This window comes from Nomascus leucogenys, chromosome 14 (genome assembly GCF_006542625.1).
Source record: "Nomascus leucogenys isolate Asia chromosome 14, Asia_NLE_v1, whole genome shotgun sequence".
NCBI lineage: Eukaryota > Metazoa > Chordata > Mammalia > Primates > Hylobatidae > Nomascus > Nomascus leucogenys.
Genome location: NC_044394.1, coordinates 37265863 through 37284485, shown reverse-complemented (window position 1 = coordinate 37284485; position 18623 = coordinate 37265863). Strand labels below are relative to the sequence as shown.

Here is an 18623-nt window from a genome sequence, read left to right as displayed (position 1 = left end):
GTTGCCTGTTCACCCTGATGGTAGTTTCTTTTGCTGTGCAGAAGCTCTTTAGTTTAATGAGATCCCATTTGTCAATTTTGGCTTTTGTTGCCATTGCTTTTGGTGTTTTAGACATGAAGTCCTTGCCCACGCCTATGTCCTGAATGGTATTGCCTAGGTTTTCTTCTAGGGTTTTTATGGTTTTAGGTCTAACATGTAAGTCTTTAATCCATCTTGAATTAATTTTTGTATAAGGTGTAAGGAAGGGATCCAATTTCAGCTTTCTACATATGGCTAGCCAGTTTTCCCAGCACCATTTATTAAACGGGAATCCTTTCCCCATTGCTTGTTTTTGTCAGGTTTGTCAAAGATCAGATAGTTGTAGCTATGCGGCATTATTTCTGAGGGCTCTGTTCTGTTCCATTGATCTATGTCTCTGTTGTGGTACCAGTACCATGCTGTTTTGGTTACTGTGGTAGAATTTCTCTTTTATATTCTCATTGATTATTCAAAAAACTTCACCTTGCACTAAGTTGCTAGTAACTGCAACTGTGGAATATAATCCTTTACCCCCTTCTTCTTGCTAAGAATGCCTTATTCTACTTTTATCTGAAGGACCCCTCAATTTTACCTCTTCTGTAATAGTGTCTTTTAAAAATTTTCTTTTACTTTTGAAGAAGTTTACATCTTCAGAAAAGTTACACATATGGTATCCATATTCGCTTCACTTAAATAGTCCACTTATTAAAACTTAACACTTCCTCTGTCTCTCTGAAAAATTTGATTTTGAAAGAATAGGTGTGCGTGTGTGTGTGTGTGTGTGTGTGTGTGTATGTTTCTTTTCTCTCCCAAAACTGAGCCATTTGGAAGAAAGTGGCATGCATCATCATAATATTTGGAACTCCAAATACTGTAATCTGTGTTTCCTGATAATGACATTCTTCTACATAAGTACAATACAGTGATTACATCAGGAAATTTCACATTGATGGTGACACTGCCACTTAATATACAACCTTTATACAACTATCTCCAGTTGTTCCAATAATGTTCTTTCTAGCAGATTTTTTCCTTCATTTTTTTCCTTGCAGCCACATCCAGACAAATTTTACACATTAATTTTTACGTCTGTTTAGTCTCCCTTAATATCCATCTGTTTAGGTACATCTCGTTATATCCTCATGACTAGAGTCAGGTTAATCATTTTTGGCAGGAATATTACAAAGGTAATATTAAGTTCTTTTCACTGCATCACATCTGGAGGCATACATTGGTTAAGATGGTGTTCACTAGGTTTCTTCACCATAAAGGTACCCGTCCCCTTTTGTAATTAGTAATACATTAGACCATGTGACTATCCTGTTCCCTAACAGCTTGTCACCCACTGATTTTAGAACTCACTGATGCCACTTTCTGGAATCATATGTTACTATGGTTGTTATAAGATGTTGTGATTTTCTGTTTTTTTCATTTCTTTCACATTTATGAGTCAACATTCTTCTATAAAAAACTTTCCTTTTCTCCCCTTATTTTTTGTAGTGTTAGTATGGGCAGATGGATAATCATTTTATATACAATGAGTTATATTCCATCTTGTCTTTCATTTTCATTTTCCACTTGTTCCAAATTATCTATCCAGTTTTTGAGCTCTGCTCCTTTCTTTAATTTCTCTTCTTTTCCACAAGAAACCCCAGGCTCTGTCCCAGCCCTGGCATCAGCCGTTTCTTCAGAGAGTTCTAATTTCTTTTACTGGAGAATGATATTTAGAAACTAACATGGGCATTAGGTATATCCCTTTTGTGGACGGAGCTAAGAAATATACCTGCTACATTAATGCGTAGACTTAAAAAAAATAAATCATGAGTTAAAGCTAATACTTCTAATTCCAATCTAATGTAATAAGTCTTTTCTGTCATTCTGTATTTGTATTTGCAAATATTCCGGTTTCCAGAGTATCAGCATATTTAATCTTTTGGATAATTATACAATACCCAGAAAATAGTTGCAGAATTATTATGCAAATGTCACTAAAAGCAGTAAAGTTATTAAGTTCAAGATTTCTTCACAGTTCTTTTGATCCTACAGTGTATCCCACTAAGTCTGTATAGTTCAGAGTACTATGTTCAAACACTTTTGGCTAATTTTTTTTCTTCTGTTTGATTGTTACCAAATTGATATATAATTAGGTTCATTTGTTTCTTTTTGTATTATTTTTTAGGGTTCAACTATCCTTATTTATTTAACTTTTTGACTATTTAAAATATGAACATGGTTCAAAGGCAAAACTATATAAGAAGATATATTCAGTGAAATCCCATTCTCATCCTTATCCTTTCCACACTGCTCCTACCCACCTTTTGTAAGTAATGAGTGTTGTTAGTTTTTGTGTGTATACCCTTCATTATACCTTAAGCAACATAATTATTAATAGCATAATACATATATATTTTTGTACTTTGTTTTTTTCATTTGAAGTATATTTTGAAAATTATTCCATATCAGTTCATAGAAATCTTTCTCATTCTATTTTTATTGCTAAATAGTACTCCATTGTTTGGATGTACCATAGTTTATTCAGCCAATCTATACATGGACACTAAATGATTTCCAATGTTTTCTTATTAAAAAGTAGTGTTTTAACTGTACAGCTATTAGAATACCTAAAATAAAAAAAATACTGACATTACCATGTACTGTCAAGGATATAGAGCAAATGGAACTCATATATTGCTGTGAAAATGTGAAATGATAGAGTCGCTTTGGAAAACAGTTTAGCAGTTTATTATAATGTTGAACATACAGATAGGAGTGGTCTTTTATATGACCTAGCAATCCCACTCCTGGGTATTGAACCAGCATATTCACTCAGAAGCCTGAAGCTTAATATTTATAGCAGCTTTGTGCATATACTACCAAAACTAGAAACACCCCAAATGTCCTTCAATGCATGAAGGGATAAATGAACTGTGGTATATCCATAATTGAAGTACCACTCTGAAATAAAAAGGAATAAACTGCAGATGCATGAAACAACACAGATGAATCTCAAATGCATTATGTTCAATGGAAGAAGCCAGGTTCAAAAGGCTACATACTATATGAGTCTATCAATATGACAATCCTAAAAAATCAAAACTCTAGAGATAGAAAATGATCAGTGTTTGCCAAGGGCTAGGCATCAGGAAACAATTTGACTACAAAGGGGCATAGGGAATTTTGGGGAGTGCTGGAACTGTTTCTTCTTATCTTGATTATGATGATAATTACAGGTCTATATGCATTTGTCAGAACTTACAGAATTGTTTACTAGAAAGAGTGAATTTTACCATATGCAAAACATTTCAAAACTTAAAAAAAAAAACAACCAAAAAAAAAACCTGAGAACTGTTTTTTCCACGTGGTTGGAGCTGTATCCTCAGGGTAGTTTCCCAGAAGCAGGATTGTTGAGTCAAGGGGTAAATGCATGTGTAATTTTGTTAGATAACGTCAAATTCTCCTCCATAGGGGTTGTACTATTTTCTATACCCCACCACCCACCCCAGCAATGCATGAGTTGCCTATTTTCTTATAGCTTCTTTAAGAGAGTAATTATTTTAAGCTTTTGAATTTCTGCCATTCTCATAGATAAGAAACATATCTCTTTGTAGTTTTAATTTTCATTCCTATTACTGTGGATAAAGTTGAGTATCTTAATAAGGTTCAGGGCTATTTGTATATCTTTTTTATAAACTGCTTATGTCTTTTGCCTGTTTTTTGAATGATTTTGGTTTTTTTCTTCATTATTAGTTCTCTATATTAGGGATATTCGTTCTTTACCTATAATATTGTAGCATTTTTAACCTTCTTTTCCTCATCTTAGTTTTTTATCCTCTCAGACCTTTTATGTTTAATACCAAGTAGTGCAAAATTGCCTCTTTTGCCTAAAGGTTTAGAGTTTCATAGCATATAGTGGACCCTTGTTAAATAAAGACCAATTGAATTTTTGTTTCACTGGTGTTCAGCTTTTTTTTTTTTTTTTTTTGAGACAGGGTCTCACTCTGTCACTCAGGCTAGAGTACAGTGGCATGATCTCAGCTCACTGCAGCCTCGACATCCCAGGCTCAAGCTATCCTCCCACTTCAGCCTCCTGAGTAGCTGGGAGTACAGGCATGTGCCATCACACCTGGCTAAGTTTTGCAGTTTTTTGTAGAGATGTGTTTCGTCATGTTGCACAGGCTGGTCACGAACTCCTGGGTTCAAGCAATCCACCTGCTTCGGCCTCCCAAAGTGCTGGGATCACAGGTGTAAGCCACCATGCCTGGCCCTCATTGTTCAGCTTTAAGCAGAGAATTCTTGAGGGACTGTCCTTTGACTTTGGTCACAGGTTTTTTGCAGTGCCTCAGTAAGGAGAAATGGTGGCTTTTCCTGATTTTGTTCTGCTTATGCAAACACTTGAGTAATTAATAAGTGGTAATCTGCTTAGGGATTTCTCAGAAAGAATCCTAATAATTTGTGAGAGGCTCCTTGGCATAATTTTGTACTTTTTTAGGATAGGGTTCTGGCCACAGTATTCTCATATGCTCAAAGGTTTAGAAAATTCTTTATGCTTTTGCTAATTCTAGTCACTTAAAATTATAGGCCTTCCAGTTTGTTGGTGTTTCTGTGGTGTTTAGTCTAGCTGCATAAAAGCTCATATCCAAATGAATTCTACCCTTCTTTTCTCTGAATTTTGGGAAGCAACATAGTTCTGAAATGCATACTGGTGAAAAATGTTTGCCAGACATTTCCTGGCTTATAGACATAATATGGGCTGTCAAAATTGATCCTCTGAATGCAAAGTCAGTGCTCCTTCAGCTAATCATTTGTTGTCTTCTCTTTGCAGAAAAATGCCTGGTACATTTTGATGACTTGAGATCTAAGTAATGCTCAGAAATGGGCACCAAGTCCCTGCATTCATTTACCAATATGGAGAAACTATTTTGTACTCAAATAATTAGTGAGAAAGATATCTAAATTCCTTACAAATCTCTGTCAAACTCTTTTTGGATAATCCATCTACTTTGAAAGCCTTGTTAAGAGAAAAATAAATGTAGGTGTATGAGGGAGAGAGTGTGTGCGTCTGTGTATTTGTGTATCTTCTGGTGCAGCTGTGGGAACAATAGGGCTGGAGCGTACTAATGCATTTCTGTTTTAATGTGCTGTCTTTATCAGCAGGAGAGGTAAATCTCTCATAGTATATCGCTCCTCTTCTTGAGCAGAGGGAGGCAAGCAATCTTTTCTTATAGTGTATTCCCTTTTTCTAAGGGTAGGCTTACCCAGCAGTAAAGCTGATAGAGTTATCATATTTTTACCTGCAGATAATTTTTCTTTCCTGCCTTCCTTCACTAGTGAGTCTTTTAAAATAGTAGAAAATATTTATGAACTCAGTCCTTTTGGGGGAAGGGTTAGAAAAATATTAAATGAATATATCTGTTAAAACTTGAATGGCATCATGCATTTTAAAAATCAAAATACCCTTTTTTTAATATGTAAAGGCATTTTCCTTATGTGCTATGAGAGGAACTGAACCATTTACTTTTCCGTTCTTAGAGACTTTCTTTTACCTGAACTAAGATATACTAGAGAAGAAGAAAAAGATATCCTAAAAGTCACATCCTGGCGTTTTGTAAAAATTTTTGTAATCAGAAATGTTGATGTTTCTTTTCATCCTCATCATCTAATATTCCCATGTCTATGCTAAATCTGTGTATCTTCTGTAGTAAATATTATCTGTGGGGGCTCATAATATTTTTTCAGGGGGCCTTTGATTTTTCAGGGGGCCTTTGATTAATCCCATTTAAAAATTTACATTTATTTTGTAACATCCTCTATTTTCAGACTCTTTTTTGTCATCTATACATTGGTCTCATGTGTTAGGTGCCATATTTATAGAATATAAATGCTATTTAACAACAAATATATTCCACAAACAAAAACTAGGAACTATTGCTTTGATTGAAGCTGTTAATTGGTATTATAAAAATGTAAGAATCATTGTATTGAAACGAACAGATTAGCCATATGTATTGGTATCTAGTGGATACCAAACGTGGATGCCAATAGGATCCATTAGATACTAATTCATGTGCCTAATCTGTCAATGATCTCTAATTGTGAATGTGTATTTATAGAAGAATGTAATAGTTGCTTCCATTATATCTACCTCTGGATACTGAAGTTCAGGCATCCTCAAATTCTTTTACTAGCTTGTTATTTATCCATTATTAAAAAATATATCCTAGTTCTCTTAGTTTATGTAATATTATAATATGCTCTGACGCACAGATATCTTAGTTATAGAATGTAAAATCTTACCTACTATTTGATCCTCTGGAAAAAGGTTTGAACTGGCAAAAGGCACTAATGCTCTCCATTCAGAAACTATTAGGGAATTAGGCAGCTGCTGTCCTTGGTGATGAAATTATTTCACGTGAATTCTTAAGGAAAACAACTAGTTAAAAAAGCAGGATAATCTTGAATATACTATTTGTGGCTACTATTTGTATCTTCATAGATCTATTTGAACTTCTAGAAAAATACAGACTCTAGTATCTTAAAGTCTTGAGTTCCTGACTGCCAGGCAGAGGAAATGTTTAACTATTCTAATCATGTTTCTGTATCTCAGAAAGAAAGCCCTTATGAGAGGAAATGACAACGTCCTACCACAAAGTTATCTCTTATCAGTTATAGTTGCAGTCGATAATGATTTGTCAAATTTGGACATGTGTAAAATGCAAGGGCTGTGTTATTTTCTTTGGAAAGGAAAAATTAGATGAAGCTGATAAAGAAGGAGTCATGGCTTTTGTTAGGAGACAGAAACCACTAGAAAGTTATTGTTAGCTTAGGAAAGTGTCCTTGGACCCCTCCCTCTGCCCCAGCTGAAACCTAAACCTGCTTGAATCATTCTTTGCAACTTGAGGGGAGACAGGGTCAAAGAAAAGGAAGAAGTAAGAATATAGCTTTGACAGAGAATTAGCATTTGAAATGGAGATCAAGATGTGGACCTTAAAACAGACCCATTTCTGTGAGTCGGGAAAAAATACTGCATTTTCTTCTGATACTCTTCCCCACCCCTTTTTATTTAGATTTTTGAAAGTTCACTTCTTAGTATTCCAAATCTGTAGCATTCCTTCACATCCAATGTATGTTGCTCTTCTCCTTTTGCCTTTCTGTAGTTGTGATTCTTTTTCATTAGTGGCAGCAGAGAAAACACATCTCGCGCTAAGCAACATGAGTCAGTGCATAGTTTACATACCTTTATCCTCACAGCACTCTTCTTGGTTCCTCACAGTGTTCATTCCTAGTGTTCTTCACAGAGGGGAGCATAGAGGAAAAATGATTTCTAAATATTAGGCTATTTTGGGAGTAGAGGTAAAGGTTGTGAACGGAAGCCCCATTTTACTCCCTTCTCTTTTTCTCTAGATTTCTGTGTACTGCTTTCAAAGCAGGCAGTCTTGTGCTTAGGAACACTTAACTGGATGGTGGTTCCAGTGGCTAAGAAATGAGACAATACTTAAAAGTGAGAGCACTTTAGCCAGTTTGAAGCTGATAGAATGATGTCACAACAGCCTCAGAGAGAATAGATTTGGTTGTAAATATTCGTTGGAGATGACAAAAAATGGCGTTTGTCTACTTTCTAAATATATCCATTTTTTTTAATAGTATGCCCAGATAAACCAGTCTTAGCCCATTAGTAACAAAATGTCTTTGTTATGGGGCTGTGTTAGCTTATTTATCACAGATTTCTAGGGAAATTCTCCCTTAATTTAGATGTTCATTCTACAAGGATGGGTCTGACATATAAAAGGGCTAAGGCCTTGTCTGAGGAATGGCTACAAGCAGTTTCCTTTTGAGTGAAACTATGGTTCTGAGATGAAGTTAAACAAAATAAGCTACATGAAGAACATATAAACAAAATTATGATTGAATTTGCTACTCAAAATTATGTAAGAAAAATTCTTCAAACTTTTTGTAAATATGTAACAAAGAATTTAAAAATCATTAATTCTAAGTAAAAGAAAAACGTATCATTTCCTATACAGATCAAACTTTTAAATATTTTTTTTCTTTTTCATATGCATGTGTAGTTTTTATATAGTTTAAATACTATTGTGAATATCATGTTTGATGTTTTAAAATTTTTCTTCTTTTGGGAATGTGTTTTGCTTAGCTGTAGGCTCTGGTTTTCTGGCAAGATAAAAGAAATTTTCCTCATATTTTGGCAAGATAAAATAGGCTCTGGTTTTCTGTCAAGATAAAATAAATTTCCTTTGGGTCTCTACTTTGCAGTCCAAAAGAGGAGACTGTAAAGATGTTTTAGTGTTGTGATCATTTCAAATAAGAGTGCCTAAAATGATCACCTGTGGACTCTTTGTGTTATTAAGATGAAAATGAGTGTCCATTTGCACTCGTACAATTTTTATATGCTATTTAATCCTATTCTTTTTAAATTGGATGCTGCACATCTGTCCATATGTTTTTTTCAGTAATTTGCAATGCTCATTACCTCTTCTTAAAGTTTTTTTTTTTTTTTTAAGTAAAGTTATTCTTGGGCCATGGTATAGGATGTTGACCATCTTACTATCAGTTTTTAGATTCACTTAAAAGTTTGTTGTGTGCTTACAGAGTATGTAGTGCTATCAAGGAACTTAAATATAGAGATTTAATCTTGGCTCTCATGGGTGCGAAGCAGATGAACAGAATAGTCAATAAGTTTGAACCCATAAATATAAACGTGTGATGGTTCCGAAGGGAAAAGAATATAGGTGTTGTGCTGTTGAATTTTAGAATTAGTAGATTTCATTAAGAAAAGTATCTTGGTAAAGAAGCTATGCCCCAAAAGAAGAAATGAGGTTTACTTTATGAAATAAGGGAAAATGACCTTGTAATTATGAATCAGCCCTACCCAATTTAGATGTGACTGCTGCTTATATTCCGATGAATTATATAGTTACCAGTGTTACAGTAAAAACTGGTAGGTCTTTATTTTGAATATTTCTTTATGTAATTTTTTCATTTTCTTTTTGTTTTGTTTTGTTCAACATTTAGTTTCAATATTTCCTTTTATTATTAAATCCCTATAAATCAGCTGATTTTTTTTTTCAACTGAGGAAGTCGAGGCCAAATTGTGAATTACTCTTGTCAGATCACATAGCAAATCAATTTTAGCATTGAAACTAGACTCCAGTTCTTACCTGATTTTTTTTCTTTTACTTTCTCTTTTGATGTCTAGGTTTAATTAAGATACACTATTCACATTAACATCCGTTGGTATTACTTCTTGGTTTGACTTTTCCATTCTTTGTCTTATTTTTCACATAATCTCCCCTCTTTTCATAGCATATTTCTGTATTTTGATTGCATGTTGACTTAAGTATTGACGAATTCTTGTGTTCTTCAGAAGCTGGCTGGCAGGCCGTGATTCATATTGTGTGGCAAGTTTTGTTTTTGACTACTAAAACTTAGTTTTTTATGTACACTATCATGTCTTTTAGAAAACAAAGTTGTCATGAAAGGTGCATTCTCACATTGTTCTTATTTTCCCTTTACAGTCCCATGGCCAAAGATGTATCTCTAAAGGCAAATGCAGGATTGGTGCCACCTGTTTCTCTTTGCTACCCATTCTTGTGGGCTTTGTGCCAGCCTTGGTGTATATCTTCATGGTTTATTAATTCTATGGCTAAAACATAAGAACTAGGTCTTTGGAAACCTATTTTTTTGTTTGTTTTGTATTTCTCACTTACAAGCTAGAACTGGCCTTTATAAAAAGAACCAAACACTTGAGTAGTAACAGTTAATGTAGTTGCTTTTAATAGCTTTGTTTGAATTTTTTTGTTATAATCTTGTATTTGCAGGTACCTGGGGCCCAAGATTTGGTGGATTTCTCTCCAGTTTATCGATGTCTACATATATATTCTGTCCTGGTGAGTCTTTATGTGGCTCTGCCTAATAAAGATGTCCATTGAGTTCAAAACTTTGCTTTCTCAACTTTTGGTAGTTTTTCTGTTTATTATTAAGAGTGAAAAATGGGAAAACTCTTGTTGTTTAAGGACTGTTAATTATAAAAAACAATTTTGAATCTCATGTTTTTATGTAATATGCTATGGCTAGTGACATTTCTTAGTCATCAATAAATCAGTAGCTTATGACTAGAAGTAGTCATACACATCCGGATTTCTGTTTTTAGTTTAATAATGTAGTTATTTAAATAACAATATTCTGTCTTTACACATTAAAATAGTATTTGTGAAAATGTTTACTTTTTTATTCCTAATGACAATTACTCCTTTTGTCATATAAAGCATATGGAAAAGGGAACCTCTCTGTGTGGGGGATATTATAGATGTTAATAGTATTCTAAGAAATGATCTCTTTCTCCATTTTGGTAGTACACTCACATGCAGACACATAGATACACAAAAAGTGAATCAAAAATTAAACTCTAGCAACCAAGACAAATTGGTGAGAGAAGCCTATTACTGATTTTTTTTTGCAGAAACTTTCAATGATGCTTATATCAGGTTGTTTTTAATATGTTCAAATATGTCTTATTGCCCAGTCTCTTATCAATTTTTATTTGTGTGTGTTTGTGTGTGTGTGTGTGTATATATATATATATATATATATATTTTTTTTTTTTTTTTTTTTTTTTTTTTTCTTTTTGAGACAGAGTTTTGCTCTTGTTGCCTAGGCTGGAGTGCAATGGTGTGATCTCGGCTCACCACAACCTCCATCTCCCGGGTTCAAGTGATTCTCCTGCCTCGGCCTCTCGAGTAGCTGGTATTACAGGCATGTGCCACGCCCAGCTAATTTTGTATTTTTAGTAGAGATGGGGTTTTTCCATGTTGGTCAGGCTGGTCTTGAACTCCTGACCTCAGGTAATCCACCGTCTGGGTCTCCCAAAGTGCTGGGATTACAGGCGTGAGCCACCGTGCCCAGTCTCTCTTTGTTCATATATTTAACATAGTGTCACTTTGTCATTACTCCTGTCAATTTTGGATACTGACCTATGGACTTCATGGTCTGAAATATTTTGTGGTAGTTTTATTGGTTAGATTAAAAATCAGGTAGTTTCCTCTTCTCTCCCTCTCTTGCCCACTTCTTCATCTTCCTCTTTTCTTCTCTCTTTCTCCTTCTGTCTTCCCTCCCTTTACACTTCCTCTCTCTCAATCTACCATTCCTTATTGTTTTTTTTTAAATAGGCGGTTAAAATAGTGAATACTAAAAATAATGTGTAGCCTTATAATGTGATTTTTGTATTTACATTTGAATATAAGTATGTCTCACTAGTTTAAATGTCCATACTAGAATCACTATAACAGTGGAGAGGCATTAGAATTGAATTTAATATTGCAGTAGCAGCAATTTCTCAGAAGACATTCTTTTTTTTTGGTTTTATAAAGAAGCTCTGAATATATTACTACTAAAGTAACATATACTCATTTAGAAATTTTAAAGTTACAAAAAGTAAATAAAACAAAATACATGAAAATAAAATTATAATTGCCTACGATTTCACACCTAGAGACCACCATTATTTATGTTCTATGTATTTTCAGACTTTTTTAACAAAAATAAAATTCATATTGTCTGATATATGTACAATTCTTTTTTTTAAAAAAGATTTATTTTAGGTTTGGGGATACATGTGAAGGTTTGTTACATAGGTAAACTCATGTCATGGGGATTTGTTGTATAGATTATTTCATTACCCAGGAATTAAGCCCAGTACCCAAAAATTATCTTTTCTGCTCCTCTCTGTCCTCCCATCCTCCACCCTCCACCCTCAAGTAGACCTTAGTGTCTATTGTTTCCTTCTTTGTGTTCATAAGTTCTCGTTATTTAGCCCCCACTTATAAGTGAGAACATGGGATATTTGTTTTTCTGTTCCTGCATTAGTTTGCTGAGGATAACAGCCTTCTGCTCCATCCATGTTCCTGCAAAAGACATGATCTCATTCTTTTTTATGGCTGCACATGTACCATTCATGTTATATAAAGTTGAAGCCAAATGGAGATTGAATTGTATCAAGGCATCTAAAACAAGTTGACAATCTTTTTCAATCACAGGTATAGATAAGAAATCATATACATCTTAGACTGTGACACTCTATTATCAGTTCATAAAGGCCCCCCTCTTGTATTTTATTTTGTTTCATTATATTTTTTCCATTCATTCATTGTTTACAAGCCCAGTTGTCTCTCATCTCCAAGAATAGTAACACTAATATATGTAATATGTGGTCATAGATGTATAAATATCCTTGAAAAATATATAGTGATTTGTATATGTATGTGCTTTTAATTTACCCAAATGTTGTTGTGCTATGGATCTAGTTTGCGTTTCTCTGGTTATTGGTAAAAATTGTGCTTTTCTTTATAGACTAGTGGATCTTTTTAGATTTTTCTTCTATAAAGTGCTTATTTTTAACCTTTGTTCATTTTTGTTATCGGGTTTCTTGTTTTTTTCCCACTTTTCTGAAAGAGAAATTTCAGAAATTCCTCATATATTGTAGGTACTGACAGTTTAGAATGTTTAAAATGTCCTTTTTTCACAATTTGTCACCAGACTCTAAACTATGTCTATGTTATGTTCAATGAAACAGAAATATTTAGTTTCCATGTAATCACATCCATCAATTTTAGCCATATAAGTTTATACTTTTGAGTTTTTTTTAAATACCTCTTTATCCTGCTGTCACTGAGTATTTACTTTATACTACGTTTAATATTTTACCATTTACATTTTCATCTTAACCCATCTTAGGTTCATCATTGTATATAAGGGGACTTTAGGAAGTTCATGGAAAAAAGAAACTAAAACATAAAAATAAAAAATATAAACTTTGTTTTTCAACAGAAGCTCCATCAAGTTTAAGACACTTTGTTAAGCAATTATACCAGCCATTTAGCCCATCTCTAAAGAACTGAGGGTCCTAGAAATTTAACCATGTCAATGTAGTCTTTTGTACATTACTAACTGAAGAAAGATAGTTGCCCTTTAAAGGCTTTTTAAAAATAGGAAACAAAAAGAAGTCATAAGAAGCTAAATCAGGACTATAAAGTGAATGTCTAATGATTTCCCATTGAAACTCTTGCAACATTGCCCTCATTTGATAAGGGGAATGAGCAGAAACATTGCTGTAGTGGAGAAGGACTATATAGTGAAGCTTTCCCAGGCATAGCTCTGCTAAAGCTTTGGCTAAAAGTCTCATAATAAGCAGATGTTATTGTTCTTTGGCCTTCCAGAAAGTCAACAAGAAAAATACCTTTAGCATTTCAAAAATCTGTTGCCTCGACCTTTGCTCTTGACTGGTCTGCTTTTGCTTTGACTGGACTACTTTCATCTTTTAGTAGCCATTGCTTTGATTGTACCTTGTCTTCAGGATTGTACTGGGAAAGCCATGTTTCTCTTCTGCTATAGTTCTTCAAGGAAACTGTATTAGTCTGTTGTCACACTGCTATAAAGAATACTGCCTGAGGTTGGGTGCAGTGGCTCATGCCTGTAATCCCAGCAGTTTGGGAGGCTGAGACAGGTGGATTGCTTGAGGTCAAGAGTTTGAGACCAGCCTGGCAACATGGTGAAACTCTGTCTCTACTAAAAATACAAAAATTAGCCAGGCGTGGTGGTGGGTGCCTGTAATCCCAGCTACTCAGGAGGCTGAGGCAGGAAAATTGTTTGAATGTGGGATGTGGAGGTTGTAGTGAGCCGAGATCATGCTACTGCACTCCAGCCTGGGCAACAAAGCTGGGGACTCACTCTGTCCCTTGAAAGTTGTGTGGAACTCCAGCAAAAGAAACTATCATCAGAGTGAACAGGCAACCTACAGAATGGGAGAAAGTCTTTGCAATCTACCCATCTGACAAAGGGCTAATATCCAGAATCTACAAAGAACTTAAACAAATTTACAAGAAAAAAACAACCCCATAAAAAGTGGGAAAAGGATATGAACAGACACTTCTCAAAAGAAGACATTTATGCAGCCAACAGACATATGAAAAAATGCTCATCATCATTGGTCATCAGAGAAATGCAAATCAAAACCACAATGAGATACCATCTCATGCCAGTTAGAATAGTGATCATTAAAAAGTCAGGAAACAACAGATGCTGTAGAGGATGTGGAGAAATAGAAATGCTTTTACACTGTTTGTGGGAGTGTAAATTAGTTCAACCATTGGGGAAGACAGTGTGGCAATTCCTTAAGGATCTAGAACTAGAAATACCATTTGACCCAGCCATCCCATTACTGGGTATATACCCAAAGGATTATAAATCATGCTACTATAAAGACATATGCACAGGTATGTTTATTGTGGCACTGTTCACAATAGCAAAGACTTGAAACCAAACCAAATGTCCATCAGTGATAGACTGGGTTAAGAAAATGTGGCACATATACACCATGGAATACTATGCAGCCATTAAAAAGCATGAGTTCATGTCCTTTGCAGGGACATGGATAAAGCTGGAGACTGTCATTCTAAGCAAACTATCACAAGGACAGAAAACCAAACACCACATGTTCTCACTCATAGGTGGGAGCTGAACAATGAGAACACATGGACACAGGACAGGGAACCTCACACACTGGGGCCTGTCAGAGGGTGGGGGTCTGGGGGAGGGATAGCATTAGGAGAAATACCTAACGTAAATGACTAGTTGATGGGTGCAGCAAACCAACATGGCACGTGTATAGCTATGTAACAAACCTGCATGTTGTGCACATGTACCCTAGAACTTAGAGTATAGTAAAAAAATAAAAAATAAAAAGAAAGTTGTGTAGAACTTACATATGCAATGTGAACTCACTCAAGAAAAGCACACTACCTGAGACTGGGTAATTATAAAGAAAAGAGGTTTAATTGACTCACAGTTCTGCAGGCTTAACAGGAAGCATGGCTAGATGGCCTCAGGAAACTTATAATTATGGTGAAAAGTGAAGGGGAAGCAGGCAACTTCTTCACAAGGTGGCAGGAAAGAGAATGAATGTGAGGACAGGAAAAATTGCCATTTTAAAACCATCAGATCTTGTGAGACTCACTCACTATCATGAGAACAGCATGGGAGAAACTGCCCCCATAATCTAATCAGTTCCCTCCCTTGACACGTAGGGATTACAATTTGAGATGAGATTTGGTTGGGGGCACAGAGCCAAACCATATCATAAATGGTTCAGGATCTTGATCCCCCACTTGTTTAAAATTTCCATTGAAAGTTCTCTGCTCTTTTTTGCAGTGGATCTGAGTGCAGTGGTTTTGCATTGAGTGGAAAGTTTGCTTGACTTCAATTTTTCAGGGAGAATTGTGTAATCTAAAGCTGTTGAGATGTCTGTGGTGTTGGCTATTGTTTGTACTGTTTATTATCAGTCCTCTTTAATTAGGGCACAAACAAGATTGTTTTCTCAAAAATTGATGTGAATGGTCTGTCACTGCAGGCTTCATTTTCAATATTGTCTCATCCCTTCTTAAAACAAATATCCACTTATAAGCTGCTAATTTCTTTGGGGCATTGTCTTTATAAACTTTTTGTAAAGCTTCAATGATTTCACCATTCTTCTACCCAAGTTTTACCATAAATTTGATATATGTGCTTCCTTCAATTTTAACAGAATTCATGTTGCTCCAATAGAGGCTCTTTTCAAATTGATGTCTTATACTTTTTAGTGCCTCAAACTAGATCCTGTTCAGACATGTTATAACAAGTTAGTACGAGCTTATTTTGGTGTAAAAATATTTTGAAATTCCTGCGTAGTTTTTTCATAATATGCATTTTCCATGAACTTTTTAAGACCCCTTGTATAATATGAGGCTTTTTTTTTCCATATGATGAATTAAGTTTTATCAATTACATCTACTACATAATCTGTATGTCACTCAGTGATTTCTGGTAGTACTTCTGGCATATACTAAATTTCAACATTTACATCGTTCTGTTTCTGAGCTCATTTTTTGTTATATTTTATAATATGTCAAAATAGATGGTATAAAATAAGTCCCTTCTCATATCTCCTCTTTAAAATTGCATTAGCTATTTATAGATCTTTATTTTTCCATATATATGTTATAATAAGTTTGAGATTATTCAAAAAGTCCTTCTAGAATTTTGATTTGAATTGATTGAATTTGTAGTTACATTTTGGAAGAATTAACAGTTTTATAATGCTAAGTCATCCCAGTCATTGAAGAGGAAGATCTTTTAAATTATTTAATTGAGCTTTCCCCCAACCTCATGTTAATAGTTTTGGGCATTCTTTGTTAGATAAATAGCAAGATACTTAGTTTTTGTTGCGGTTTTCTACTTTATTTTCTAATTAGTTATTGCTGATATTGAGGAACACTATTGATTTTTATAGGTTGATGTTACATCTAGAAACCTTGCTCAACTCTTTTATTGGTTCTAATAGTCATTTGGGTTCATAAGTTTTCTGTGTAGTCAATCATATTGTCTGTAGATAGTGACTTTTTTTTCCTATATCTCATTATTCTTTTTATTGTCTTACTGTATTGACTGGAATCATCATTGCTTTGTTGTTCAGTAAGGTGATAGTAAGACTCTTTGATTTCTAATCTTAAAGAGAATATATGTGACTTTTTTCATTGATTAATCATTATATAGGTTTTTGGTAAATAATTTTTATTTAGTTATTCCTAGACTCTTGATAATCTTTTAAGAAAACATAAATGTGTGTTGAATTTTATTGAATTAGTTTTCTATACATATTAATATATTTATTCTTTAGTTTATGAATATGGTGCATTTCACTGATAGATTTTTTAATATTAATATTCTTGTGTTTATTAGATAAACTCAATTTGATGAACATGTATTACTACTTTTATAACATCCTGTAGAATTTAACTCCTTTTTATTGTTGCTTTATTTTTTATTTTTTGTGTTTGTGGTTTGGCCATATGTAATACAGCCCTGAAATTTTCATTTTTGGTGTGTTGTCCTTAGATGATTTGTAAGTCAGTGTTGTTTTAGCCTCATTAAAATTAGTTGGACATCTCCTCCTTTTTTCTATTTTATGAAATAACTTATATAAGTGTTATCTGTTCCTTGAAAGTTGTGTAGAACTCACATATGCAATACTATACATTTTTCCTTTGCCACACACTTACTCCTTTCTTCCTTGACATCTTGTTTCTGTGCTCCATGATTTTGTTTACTCTCTTCAATAGTATGTATGGATAAGGGAGTTCACAGCTGTAATTAAGCCAATAGTCTATAGAAAAATAATCATGTTTATTCACATCAAGTTTTAAGGTTAAGAGTAAGCCTCATAATTAAAAATTTAATGAATTTTTTCCCTCAAATAACATAAGGTCTGTGAAATGGCTAGTTTATTTTGTTTAATGTTATATCTGCCAGTACCAACATTACTTGGCATGTAGTAAGTACTCAGTAAATATTATTAAATAGTTGAATGAATAAATAAGTGGTAACTAAAGAATCCAGTACATTTGTTTGAACATATGTTAACTCGAATCTTATTGTTTCCTTGTTTAAAAAAGCACTTACTGAATTTCTCTTCTGCATGAAATCAATTTGGAGAAGCAAGGATGTATAAAAGTTAATGCCTTATGCTTTAATATGATTACAGTATACCAGGAGAGAAGTTGAATTCTTTCTTTTTTTTTGAGACGGAGTCTCTCTCTGTCACCCAGGCTGGAGTGCAATGGTGCAATCTCGGCTCACTGCAAGCTCCGCCTCCTGGGTTCACGCCATTCTCCTGCCTCAGCCTCTCCGAGTAGCTGGGACTACAGGCGCCCGCCACCACGCCCAGCTAATTTTTTGTATTTTTAGTAGAGACGGGGTTTCACCATGGTCTCGATCTCCTGACCTCGTGATCCGCCCGCCTCGGCCTCCCAAAGAGCTGGGATTACAAGCGTGAGCCGCCGCACCCGGCCTAGAAGTTACATTCTTTGAATGACTATAATATGACCGCATTGTATCTCATCACTGTGTATGCTAGTTTTTATAAGCTATTAAGATTTTAATGGCCAGGCGTGGTGGCTCACGCCTGTAATCCCAGCACTTTGGGAGGCCGAGGCGGGCGGATCACTTGGTCAGGAGATCGAGACCATGGTGAAACCCCGTCTCTACTAAAAATACAAAACAAATTAGCTGGGAATGGTGGCGGGCGCCTGTAGTCCCAGCTACTTGTGAGGCTGAGGCAGGAGAATGGTGTGAACCCAGGAGGCAGAGCTTGCAGTGAGCCAAGATCTCGCCACTGCACTCCAGCCTGGGGGACAGAGCGAGACTCCGTCTCAAAAAAAAAAAAAAAAAAAAGAATTTTATTATATTAGCCAGGTGCGGTGGCTCACGCCTGTAATCCCAGTACTTTAGGAGGCCAAGGCAGGTGGATCACAAGGTCAAGAGATCGAGACCATCCTGGCCAACATGGTGAAACCCTGTCTCTACTAAAAATACAAAAATTAGCGGGGTGTGGTGCCACGCACCTGTAATCCCAGCTACTTGGGAGGCTGAGGCAGGAGAATCGCTTGAACCCGGGAGGCGGAGGTTGCAGTGAGCCGAGATCACACCACTGCACTGCAGCCTGGGTGACAGAGCGAGACTCTGGATTTTATGATATTAAAATATAACAGATTTTGCTCAAGTGA

General features: G+C 35.0%; 1 protein-coding gene across 6 annotated transcripts in view; it reads left to right on the top strand.

Annotated features, from left to right (window-relative positions):
- Positions 1-18623, top strand: part of EXOC6B (exocyst complex component 6B) — a 652095-nt gene that overhangs the window by 262188 nt on the left and 371284 nt on the right. For all 6 annotated transcript variants that reach the window (XM_030828178.1, XM_030828177.1, XM_030828176.1 and 3 more), the window contains exon 8: positions 9852-9920. In XM_030828178.1, coding sequence (XP_030684038.1) covers positions 9852-9920 — 69 coding nt within the window. The remainder of the gene's footprint in view (positions 1-9851; positions 9921-18623) is intronic.